The sequence below is a fragment of the Vulpes vulpes genome, chromosome 15 (genome assembly GCF_048418805.1).
Source record: "Vulpes vulpes isolate BD-2025 chromosome 15, VulVul3, whole genome shotgun sequence".
Classification (NCBI taxonomy): Eukaryota; Metazoa; Chordata; class Mammalia; order Carnivora; family Canidae; genus Vulpes; species Vulpes vulpes.
The window spans coordinates 61,638,816-61,652,122 of NC_132794.1; the positions used below are offsets into that span (position 1 = coordinate 61,638,816).

Genomic DNA, 13,307 nt, shown 5'->3' on the forward strand with positions numbered 1-13,307 from the left:
CAAGAAGCAGTAGTCCTAGTTTGCACTGATAGACTCAAAGTAGCCAACGCACCAGGTCAATGGTCACTCTCAGATACAACGTAACCATCACCAGTACAGCATGTATTAAGTGGGAGAAGAAATACTGTGACTAGCTATATATATAATCTCCAGAAAATGTCCTCAGAAGACTTCTAACAGTTATTTCTTCAATTTGGGGATAACTACTATTAAAGAGTTTATAAATGCAAGACAACATCACAAATAATAAATATTTTTTAGAAGAGAAAATCAGGGGTTAGGAAACATTGAAATTATATGCAAAAATTTGTGCACATAACTGTTTCTTCAGAAGAATAAATCCAAGACTTTATCTGATTCCCAAAGAATATGAATCAAACAAAGCTATTTTTTAAATGAGATTTAAAAGTTATTTTTAAAAGCTTTTTTCTTTCTCCTCAGACAATTTTGGTATGATTTATTTGGTTAAGAGGAGAAAAAAAATTACATTTTAGGGTATTGATGGCTTCCATTCTGTCTACAACTTGTAACTTATTAAAGTGTTGGTAATTTTAAAATTCCAGTTGTCCAAATCCAGTTTTAATTTAGAGTTCCCTGTTAAAAAAAACAAACCCTATAATGCTCTTTTATTTATATTTATTACACAAATTCCATTCTTTTATTATTATCCTTGTATTATAGAAGTGGAAAAGTAGATCTATAGCTCATAAACAAGAAAAAAATTATCCTCCTTCTTCCTGTTAGATCTGCATAAAGTTAATAACAATACAAAAATAAATCTAAGAGAGCGAAACAAACCATAAGAGACTCTTAACTATAGGAAACAAACTGAGGGTTGCTGGAGGGGAGGGGATAAGGAGATGGGGTAACTGGGTGACAGACATTAAGAAGGGTACATAATGTAATGAGCACTGGGTATTATATAAGACTGATAAATCATTGACCTCTACCTCTGAAACCAATTATATATTATATGTTAATTAATTGAATTTAAATAAAATTTAAAGAAAAAGAATAGAGTAAAAACATATGTTGAAATTTAGGCTTTAAAAATTCACCACCTAGTTATAAGACTGTATATAATTATCAAAATTCATTAAGCTTTCTCTAAAAATAAGTTAATTTTATTATATATAAATTATACCTCAATAAGACTAGAGGAGAAAAAACTCCCTTTGACCGTATCTTCTTAATAACTTTAATTCAGTATAAAACAACTTTCTTTCTGATGAAACACAAAAGGAATGTTAACAGTACTAATGGCATGCCTACTATTGAAGACACTACACTAGAGGTTGAGAATACAAAAAGAAAGAGGGCAGGTTGTCTCTCAAGGTCCCCGCGTGAGTGGGGGGAGGCAAAAAAGTCAAACAGCAGGTGGCATAGAATAAATGCTTTTAAATGAATGAATACATATTCATAAATAATTATAAACATTAATAGTGACACAAAGTTTTGTGGCTGCATGAAGGAAAACTGCAGGTAAATGGAATAGAAACCAGCTAACAATCAGGAGTTCATTTCAGTAAAGAAGGGCACTACGCCTTGCTCTAGACAAAGTACAGAGCAAGATACGGAGGGATTTTCAAAAAAATAAGCTCTAAAGGAAAAAAATAAAAATAAATAAGCTCTAAAGGAGCTGAAAAAGTGGTCAGACATTAAATATTGAAAGGTCTTATACTCTCCAGAATATCTGAACTTCATGACTATGAATGTTAGAAGGGCAAAGGATTTTTATGCCAAAAAAGACCGAGCAGACATGCCTACTGCAGTTAAGAGAATAAAGGAAAAACTGGAGAGCCAGGGGGAAGGGGATGGACTAGACAGGACATCAGTTATGACGCTACCACAATAATCCAACTGCTTCTAACGACTATTCTTTAATGCCAGTAAATCTATACAAAATATATAATGAACTCAAACATATCATAAAAATTCAGTGTTCTGTCTTATCCATTATCTAGAACAACCTATTATATCAGTTTTCCTTTGCCTTGGTAAAATTTTAAGTCATCCTTCAAAGCCTAAGTGAAATGTCATTTATAAAATACCTCCCCTTATATCTTGCTTAAGGAACTCATTCTTCCCTTCTCTGCGCTCTCATAGTCATTTGTTTACCATCTTAAGTTAGGTAAATATACCTCTCCTACTAAATTGTGAATATTAGAGGCAAGGACTTTATCCACAATACCTAATAATGACAACTTAGAAATAACAGCTACAATTACTTGAGTATCTCCTAAGTAAAAATAATTTTATTAAGCACTTTAAGTATATTTTCTGTAATTATCACAATGACTTTCTTTTTGAGAAAAGGAAACTGGGAGTCAGGTTAAGTAACTTGCCCAAAGTCACACAGGTAATAAATAAATGGTGAAGCTTGGATTCAAATCCAGATTTGTCTGATTCTTCACCACCAGATTGCCATACTTCTTAGCAAATAGTAAACTCTGCTAGAAAAAGAAATATTAAATACTTATGTCCATTAACTTAGTTCTATTACATGTAGAGAAAAAGCCTTCTTATATACATCATGTTGAGGAATAGTAACAACAATATTATATGGTAATTTGCTTCCATTTTTTTTTTTCAGGTGACTTCTATTAATTACTATCTGAAGTCTATAAGTAAATAAGGTGCAGTAATTTAAACAACCAAACCCAAATAATACTACTTTCTAAAAAAAATCACTTAAAACTTACATGTTGAATGACACTCTTCTTCAAAAGAGACTTATTCCAAAAAGACTACAAATGCATCAATATTTTTAACATCCTCTTTTGAGATTTTATTTAGAGCCTTTTATAATTACAACAAATAATGCCTTGCTATTTGTAATGTGCTGAGTGACATGGTGAATACAAACAGCCCCTTCTTCTCAAGGAAATAATACAAACACAAACAAATATAATAAAAGGCAAAAAAATAAATGAATGGTACACGCTCAAAGTGAGGAATGATCCCTCTGAGTGGTTGTGGTGATCAGACACCCCCAAAAAAGAAGATAAATGGAGAGGAAGAATAGGGACATTCTAGACTTAACAAAGAATAAGGAAACGCCACTGTCAAAAATGAGTTATGTGATAAATTTTATTCTGGGGAACAGCAGTCAATTTATGGGGATGGTGTAGATATGAGACCAGAGGGAAAAAGACCAAATGAGAGTACAGAGGTGGTATAGGATAAGATTAAAGGTACTCAACCTCTGGAGAAAATGAATCTTCTATACATACAGAACTCAAGCCTATAATATGAATCCACGCGGGGCAGAAGTAATGGTGGTCATTCAATGGGAGGATACCTAAGGCAGTGACTGAGGCAAGTGTACCAGTAGATAAAAATTTAGAGACCTACTAAACCCTAAGAGTGGCAATGGAAGCTTTCAGTTCCATTAAGAGGCTAACAATAAGCAGGAGCTCAGTGCACAGCACAAAGATAATAAAGTGCAGGGCTGGGGCTCACTGGGAATTGGAAAAAGGATATGGAGGAAGGTGGGCTAATCATAAATGTTTTGCAATAGAATGGACTTGGAGGTTCTACAGGACAGGTGGGAAGCCTGTGATAAATGAGAGGGGGAAGAGTGAAAGATTCTTGGTTTAACAAAACAAAACATTTTCCAATTTGGCCCCTTACAAATTAAGGGCAGAATTAAAGCCCCATTCAGGCAACCATGTATTTGTCACAGAAAGAAGACACATTTCACACAGCAGTATACTGGGGAAAAGATGCCTGGGGCCTGGCTTAGAGGAATTGGAATAGAGGTGTAGACCAGTCCAATAGTTGAGAAGCAGAGTAGCAGAATGCAAAAAGGGGAGTCTCAGAAAACCATAATGCACAGTAGCTGATCAAGAGAACTTCATGAGCTTACGAAACTTGGGATAGTAAACTATTTCCAGCTGGTGTTCCACATTCACAGAAATGGTGCCCTGAAAGAGTATTTGGGTAGTTGTGTGAATTCTAGACAGATGATAATGTTTGGCTCATTTTTGTTCTTTTTAGATGCTAGTGAGTCAAAGGTAAAAATATGTATGAAATAATTAGAAATATAGAGTTGGATCTTAGGAAGATTAAGAAATAAAATTGGAGGGACGCCTGGGTGGCTCAGCGGTTAAGCATCTGCCTTCGGCTTAGGGTGTGATCCTGGAGTCTCGGGATTAAGTCCCGCATTGGACTCCCTGCATGGAGCCTGCTTCTCCCTCTGCCTGTGTTCTGCCTCTCTCTCTCTGTGTCTCTCATGAATAAATAAATAAAATCTTTTTAAAAAATAATAAATAAATAAAGGGTGACTTCCAACTGAATACTTGGCCAGGTTAACTTCTAAGAGACTAAAATAAAATTTCCAGAGTACTAAAAAAAAGTTTAAATAAATATTGTAGATAAAAATGAAGAAGTATTAAAAAAGTAAAAAGTAAATAAAGAGGTATTTTAAAATAAAAAGATAGGACCCAGTCAACAACGTTAAAGACCACAAAGTCAGAGTTGATTGAATCAAGTCCAGCTGAGTAAGTCTAAAACTGAGCATAAACTTCAGGAGACTAAGAAGTTCCAGTCTCATGTTGGGATATATGCGAAGTGACCATGACTAAAAAGGTAAAGGATCTAGAACAAAAACAAAGCAGCAATCAAAACAGATGACCCTGAGAGTAAGGTTGACTATACAGTTAAACAGGTGCTGCTAGACTGAAAAAGGGATTCAAAGTACTAAAAACTCAAAAGGAGTTAACTCTACAGGGTAACGGCAATTGTAAAGAAATGAACAGTAGGTATGATGAGATTAAAATGGTACTGTGGTATAAGAAAGGAGGTTACAATAACTTAAGGGTTGATGTGAAGCACTAGTACTAAAGAAGTCCAGGTACCTGAGGTCAGGCTAATAAAGGGGAAAGAAAGTAAGAGAGAAGTGCTAAAGTCATCAAGAAGGTGGGAAATCCTTGAAAAGAGTAGCTGATTAATGACCAAAAAGTAGAGGTCATTTTATGATCTGTAAGAAAATCCCTTTTATACTTCAATTCTAATTGAAAAAAAAAAATGGAACAATCTCACTTTGAATGATCAACCTAACTGCTCTACAGGTAAACAATTTTTGACTATTTTTTAAAAAATAAAAATGTATCCTAAGGGATGCCCCTATTAATGAGATACAAATGAAAGAAATGTGGGCTGTGAAGGCTTCCTCTGCATAGAGTAAATATCAGGTATCCAAATAACCTAAGCTGAATAAATTAATATAATAAAAAATTCCAACAATGGCCTCATGACTGGGATAGTCTCTCATTCCACTGAATGAATGCAAGGATAGATGGTTTGATGGATAGATGGACAGATAATGGCTTACAGAGAAAAAGAGAAAAAGACCCAATAAAGTTCCTAACATCACTAAAAACCCTGGAGTCTCTCAAAGTAACTGCTTTCAAAGAATAATATTCATGAGATTACATGTATTTGTTTGGTAAATATATTTAAAATATTTGATTTTTTATATTTGAAAATGATCCTTTAAAAATTCTAAAGGAAAAAAAAATACCCATAGAGAAACAATTTCCCTAACAAACCTATCCTAATTTTGTTAGTCTAACTATTCTTACAATTTTAGTTCCAATAATTTTATGAATTATGATGCTGGGGAAAATAGTACCAGGTATTATCCTAAAAGTTCCCTGTAACTAGACAATTAGATCCTTAAAGAGAAAAATTGGCTTCTAAAAGGATAACCGTTTCAAAACAAACTTTCTGAACTATAATTTTAATTGATAATTACAGATGTTTAACTCATCTTACCTCATCATATGATTTACATAGGCTTTGCTACAGCTAGTGTTGTATCTGCAAAAACTACAATGGACATACGTAGGAAAGTGATTTGCAAAATCTTTTATTTCGGAACAACACTCAATGCACTTGTGAACTCCCCGACGATACCTTATGGAGATATAAAGAAAATGATAAAATTATATTTTAAAACAAAAATAATAAGGGAGGGCCTTATTAATGTTCTGTTAATTAAGGCCAAGGTGTTTAAATGAATATGTTTAAATAGAGTTATAATTTGAAAAATCTGTTCTGGAATAATAGCTAGAGTAAGTGTAAACAATTTTAACATAAATCGATGTTTTTCATTGGCATAAAAGGGCTTAAGTTAAGCAATACAAGCATCACAAGATATAAGCACACATATAATACCAGTATAATAAATGAATATTATAAAAAATAATAATTCAAATACTGTTCAAGAGTTGTAAAAAAAATACCTTTTTATTATTTGCTTGGCCTTTATGTCATAGTGATAGCATATAAATGTATAAGAGAGCTGTGTAATAGGGTAAATTTATATTAAATAAAGTTTTTATACTTTAAATTAGTATTATATATGAGGAATAAAAGATTACCTTAAGTTCCTCAATGCTGTATTGACTTTACTTTTTTTATTGCTACTAGCCAATGTGCTTTGTTTCTTTTGCATATTAGAGATTTTTGATTTATATTTAGATTTACTTCCATTAGGCTTACTTGCATTAGGTTTACTTGTATTGGATTTAGTTGTATTAGGTTTGCTTGTGTTAGATTTTGTGGGATTTTTAGCAGTTATATTTTTAGTCCTTGGAGGTGAGAGCTGAAGGGTAGAAGTGCTTGCACTAATGGAAGGTGTAGGTGAAGATCCTGACTGAAGAGGTCCAACTGAAGCTCGAATAGTAACCTACAAAAATGGAGATAATGTTTGCTTTAGAAAATTAATCATGGCATTAGTATTAAAATATAACTGTATAACAAAAAGTTAAACATCAAGTATTTGGAAAGGGCAAGTATAAACTATAATTGGATAAGTCTTCCATTTATTCTAAATGTTCATACCAATTAAATTAAATTAAACTTGATATTTATTCACTTGTAATACTACATTTTTTGGTATTGATATCAGTCATGTTAACAGTTATTAATGCATAATTAGGAGTTAATGCAAATTATAGAACTATTAAGAGAGCACATTCCATAGCTATTTTTATGCTCTGATATATCTCAAATAATTCAGAGATCAAAATTTAAATCTCAAAGCCCAAAAAATAATTCTAGAAAGGCCTGCATTATCCCTCAACAGCTATAAAACAAACAGATCTATAGTAAATATGACCTCCTCTTTCCAGGAGCTCATTAGGCAGGATTTATGTATACAAAGGTTATGGGAGAGGTTATATATCAACTCATTATACTGTATGGAGAGTTTAATATTGAGAATTTCCTTAAAGAGAACTAATATAAAGCTTATCATTTAGTATCCAGAAATTACATTTGTTGATTGGCAATGAAAAACAATTGCCTACCAACATTCTCATTAATCATTTAACTGTACTTCTCCCATGTATTTGAGGAACAGACTATGAGGAAGTCCTATGAAATACATGTGTTTTGGTATCACACAAAAGCACTGGACTAGGAATCAAAAGACCTGAGGTTAAATCTTATACCATGCCATCCTAGCCATGTGACCTAAATAAGTAACTTATTCTCTTCTTTATAATATAGGGCAATAACTGTCTTGTCTTCCTCACTGGATTGCTGTATGGATTAAATAAAAAAGCATACCAAAAGCCTTATTCTAAGGTGCTATAAGAACATTTAGTATCATTATTAATATTATTACTATTATTATTAATAAGGGAAAATATGAGAGAGGACTGCACTGCTTACATTAGTGTTCTGCATGTCTAGTCCCAGCATGGAATGAATGGACTGCAGGGAACGATGCTGGATAGCTTCTCTTGCTCTAGGTCTTCAGAGCATGGCTTTATATTGTTTTAGTTAATTCAAATAACAGACATACCCACATTCAAAGGTAAGTACCCAAAGGCAAATATAAATGTTTTGGGGATTATTTCACTTTGGATTATCCATGCCTCTGTTTCCCTCCACTGGAGCAAATATTCAAGAGCTGACTGTATATAAAGAAGTCAGAGAAAACAGAGGTATATAAGGCAAAAAGGGAAAAGTAAATTACAATCATCAGTATGCAGTCAGACATGTTGTTTGCTCACTTAAAACATAATGCTATCCAGCAGCAGAACTTGCTTCTCTGAGAGTAGACTCAGTAATAACAACTTCAGTAAACATCTGAGAACCTACGGCACTCAAGGCACTATACCAGAAGCTAAGGACACAAAGATAAAACATGAGTCCTGATCTCAACTATCTTATAGTTTAGCAGATAAAACTGACGTATACACTGCCAACTGGAATAGCTCAAAAACAGCCTATATAATATCGACACAACCCGCTGACTCAGGGAATAGTTAATTTGTTGCACTTTTTACAAAGGAATAACACTTTAGCACAGCACACACCACTGACCATAAAAGGATGGTGAGAAGGATTTTTTTCTAGATATAAGAATGATAAAGCCTAAAATTAAAGTCTTCATAAAAATCAGACATCATTTTTTAAAGTATTATATCTAATAGATAAAAGAAGGCAGGAGTTAATTTCTATTATCATACAAAGTGTTAAAATACAAGACATTTAAACTTACCTTTGTTCCAGGAGGCAATCCTTCCAGTTGTTTAGGTTTTATAAATGTTCTATGATGTTGAGTCTTATGATCCATTTTCTCTTTGCATGTCAAAAATTGTAGTCTGCATTTTGTACAACGATGTATTCCTTTCTTCTGTTTAAAAACAGGAAAAGGGAGGAAAAATAATTTCTATAACCACAAGTGTCGTGCCCTTAAACTGTTCTGATTTACTTTAATGATACCTAAGTAATTTTAAAACTAGTATTATTTTACATCTCCCATATAAATAACTCCCTATAAATAACAGCAAAATGTTATTTCATTTTTAAAAACACTGTACAATAGTATTGGGGTTTCAAAAATGTCTGTTACTAGAAAGAAATTGAACATAAGCGTTCTATCAGTAGGTTCTAATGAAAGTTCTCTCAGCAGTGATGTGAAAGCTTATCTAATTATAAAGTATTTAGACTCATGATATGGTTAAAAAGAGCTATACTATGTTTTCATCCTAAAAAAAGTAAATACTTTTAATTTTTGCTATTTCCACTTGGTTGACAAGTTGGCAAAATAAATTCAAATACTTAACCAGACATTTCAAAGAAGGTTGTTATGGAAGTGGTTGTATAAAACTGTGTTAATATAACCATCTGCAATGAGGAAAATGTTCTACAGCTGCACTGTTCAATATGGTAGCCAGTAGCCACATATGGTTATTGAGCACCTGAAATGTACTAAGTGTAACAGAGGAACTGAATTTTTAATTTTATTTAATTTTAACTTCAAGAGCCATATGAACATTGAACAGTGCGGATATGGAGACGTAAATCAGAACTACTCCCAATCTATTTTATGATTGAGATCCCTTGAGTGAGTCCCTCTTTAAACTCAACACTGCTGGGAAACAGGACCCAAGAAAAATCTAAATCACTCCCCAAAAACTAGTTACTGGCACTGCCAGACTCCTGATCAATGTTCTTTCTATTATATAATATCAAATCAACTACAATCTTACCTATATGCTCTCATTAAGAGATGACACATGTATGAATATATATATATATAAGATATATATAAAATATATATATATATCTTAATACACAAATACAAAGGAATATTTTCTCGAAAGTTAAAATCTGCCAGTACATTATTATTTCCATTTAAACACACTCAGTCATTTATAAAATTCAAACAAGGTAATATACTGAGAAGTACTCAGCACAGTTACTAGCACACAGCAGGCATTTCATAAATCAAAGCTCTTTACAAAATTCAAAGCAATGTATAAATATAATGTGTTTGTATTACTATTCTAGCTGCATCTTAAGACTATTTTAGAAGTGTGGTGCACTGGATTATATTATAGACTCAGGCAATTTTTAAAAATTCACTTATACGTGCTGAAGGAAGAGGAGGAAAAAAGAAAACTTGGCAAAGATACACACCAAAACAACAGGACAGAAAGAAAGTTTTCCAGAATCTGATTTCCAGAAATCTTTTCTCTATCTATAATCACTCCCCGGGTTACCTTATCCAGTTTCATGGCTTTACATACTATCTATACAACTATCTACTTGACATCACAACCTGATAGCTATTATGCATCTCAAATCAACATGGACAAAATTGAATTCTGGATTTTCTCCCTACCCCCTGCATTTTGTACAACATTTTCTCCCAACCCCCTGCCCTCCAAAATCTGTTTTCTCAGACTTCCCCCTAAAAGAGTGTATGAAAATTCCATTCTTGCAAATGGTTAGGACAAAAACTTGGTTAACTCACTCACACAACAACCCATATCCAACCTGTCAGCTCTACCTTCAAAAACTTTCTTAATCTTTCCACTCCTCATTACCTCTAACCACTGCTGCCATACTAGTCCAAGCCACTCACCTGGCCTTTTATCTTCTTCCTATCATGCTCTTTCCTCCCTTTTGTCTATTCTCCAATGATCTTAAAACACAGCAGATTGTTCACAAACCTAAATGCTCCAAAGGTTTTCCAAAGTCCTGTGTCTGCTTTACAAAGCTCAACATGAACTGGACTGCATTCTATTGCTACAAGCTTATCCCCTACTTCTTTTCCTCTTATTGGTTTACTCTGCTCTAGCCACAACTGGCCTCTTCGCTGTTCTTTGAGTGCCTCATGTGTACATTCACTTCAATGCCTACATAATATTTCCTTTCCCAGATTTCCACATGGCTTATTCCTTTATTTCCTTCAAAAAGGCTCATGTTTTGGAATGCCCTGGGTGGCTCAGTGGTTTAGCGCCTGCCTTTGGCTCAGGACATGATGCTGGAGTCCCAGGATCGAGTCCCACATCAGGCTCCCTGCACGGAGCCTGCTTCTCCCTCTGCCTATGTCTCTGCCTCTCTCTCTCTCTCTCTCTCTCTCTCTCTCTCTCTCTATCTCTCTGTGTCTCTTATGAATAAATAAATAAAATCTTAAAAAAAAAGGCTCATGTTTTACCACACTACATACATAATAATAACCATTCCTCCACTCCCAATACCTCCCTGGCACTCTTTATCCTTCACATTTTCCTTCCACAGTACTATCACTAGCTAGCACGCATATACATTCAAATATAAACACACATATATATTTATCTTTCTCTACTATAATTCAAATTCCAGAAGGCACAAACTTTGTTTTGTTCATTCTTATGTAATACCCAAAATAGCCCCGGCACATAGTAAGGCATCCAATAAATACTTGTTAAATAATTGGATTGTGAGGCAAAAAGCAAGAGACTGACAGAGAAGATGCATATGTGAAGTAGGTACAATTTAACTAGTTCAAAACATCTGTCATTCCATTCAATGAACATTTGTCCAGAGTCATGACATAGAATACATTAATCTACTATTCTCTTAGTTGGACACAAGCCTTATACATGTCTCTTGTGTATGAAAGCATTTCAAGGTGTTAAGAGTGATAAAGAAACAATACATTTTTAAATAACATCATGTTCAATCAAAGAAAATAGTGACCTATTCCAGGGTAGAGAAATAATTACCTGTGTTGAACTTTTTTGATACACATACTGAACTGTTTGGGAGACTTGAGAGATTAAGAGGAATCCTGACTATATGTAATTTCTGCCCTTAGACCTAATGCCAATGTGAAATCTGGTTCTGTGGTAAAGCAGTAAAAGCCTGGGCTCTGAAGTCAAATTTTAATTCTGCTTTTTATTAGGTAATAGGACACTGAGCAAGTTACTTTCTCTAAAATTTTGTTTCCTCATCTAAAAGTTAAAAATAATAATATACATATGGTGATTGTGAAGATTAAAGATGACAATGCTTATAAAGCACCTGCTGCTGCCATAAGGTAACTGACTACCTATGTTAACTGTTTAACGTTTTTATTAAAGATTTAATGAGCATATTTAACATATCTGAAACCACTTTTATTATCTCTTAAAAGTCATACAAACTGGATTGTTAGCTCTAAAATCACCTGTGACTTAATACATATTGTTTAAAAAAAAGTTACAAAGTCTTTGAAGACAATAAAATGTGCCTATTTACAAAAGCCAACAATTCTTATTGTCTAATATCACACTAATGATGTCATCTCAATTACAAGTTTATAGTCCTACTCAGCTAGGGTGTTCCAGTCTTCGTAAATAATTATGGATGTTGTAAATACCTTGAAAGATGATGATGATTCTTATTAATAGATTCCCCCTCTTAACTGCTGACTGCCTAAATATCCCATATAAACAAAAGAATATTGGGCCAAAATGGCAAGACAAGACATAAAACTCAGTATATAAAAACCTTACAAATCACAAAGCCCACATAGTGGGTCCACACATCTCTTTCATAATTATCATTTTTCTTGTGTCTCCATCTCCTTCTGGAGCTTAGGAAAGTGTGTGGGAAAAATTATGTTGAAAGACTCCTGGGCAGGGGGATCCCTGGGTGGCTCAGCTGTTTAGCACCTGCCTTTGGCCCAGGGCATGATCCTGGAGTCCCGGGGTGGAGTCCCACATAGGGCTCCCGGCATGGAGCCTGCTTCTCCCTCTGCCTGTGTCTCTGCCTCTCTCTCTCTATGTCTATCATAAATAAATAAATAAAAAATCTTAAAAAAAAAAAAAAAAAAAAAGACTCCTGGGCAACCTGCGTGGCTCAGCGGCTTAATGTCGCCTTCAGCCCAGGGCCTGACCCTGGAGACCTGGGATCAAATCCCATGTCAGGCTCCCTGCATGGAGCCTGCTTCTCTCTCTGCCTGTGTCTCTGCCTCTGTGTGTGTGTGTGTGTGTGTGTGTGTGTCTTATGATAAATAAAATCTTTAAAAAAAAGACTAATAAAATAGCACTACTGTTTTATATCTCATTCTTTCATTCAGATTTAAGGTCAAAGATTTAAGGTCAAAGATGAAATAAAGAATACCAAGAATAGTGTTTCTAAAAGTCTAGTCCTCAAAAAATGTTAATATGTATTGTATGTAATAAATAAAGGGCTCAATGGCCAAAAAAAGTTTGGGGACTAATAAGTACTATACTGGCTTCGAGATTCACCATGTTCATTAGCATATTAAAAGTTCAGAGAAGCCCTGTTTTCAAAAACAAACAAAACTGGGATCCCTGGGTGGCTCAGCGGTTTAGTGCCTGCCTTTGGGGCAGGGCGTGATCCTGGAGACCCCAGATCGAGTCCCACATCCGGCTCCCTGCATGGAGCCTGCTTCTCCCTCTGCCTGTGTCTCTGCCTCTCTCTCTCATGAATAAATAAATAAAATCTTTAAAAAAAAAAAACTGTTTGATATTGTAAACCTAGGCATTTACCAAATTTATTTACCAGTA

At 34.2% G+C, this 13,307-nt stretch overlaps 1 protein-coding gene across 23 annotated transcripts in view; it reads right to left on the reverse strand.

The window, feature by feature from the left end:
- Positions 1-13,307, reverse strand: part of ZNF280D (zinc finger protein 280D) — a 299,635-nt gene that overhangs the window by 51,578 nt on the left and 234,750 nt on the right. For all 23 annotated transcript variants that reach the window (XR_011997393.1, XR_011997395.1, XR_011997396.1 and 20 more), the window contains 3 exons: positions 8,519-8,653; positions 6,387-6,694; positions 5,779-5,919 (listed from right to left, as the gene is read on the reverse strand). Coding sequence is in view for 12 of the 23 variants with exons in the window: in XM_072738601.1 (XP_072594702.1) it covers positions 5,779-5,919; positions 6,387-6,694; positions 8,519-8,653 (584 nt within the window). In the remaining 11 variants the exon portion in view is untranslated. The remainder of the gene's footprint in view (positions 1-5,778; positions 5,920-6,386; positions 6,695-8,518; positions 8,654-13,307) is intronic.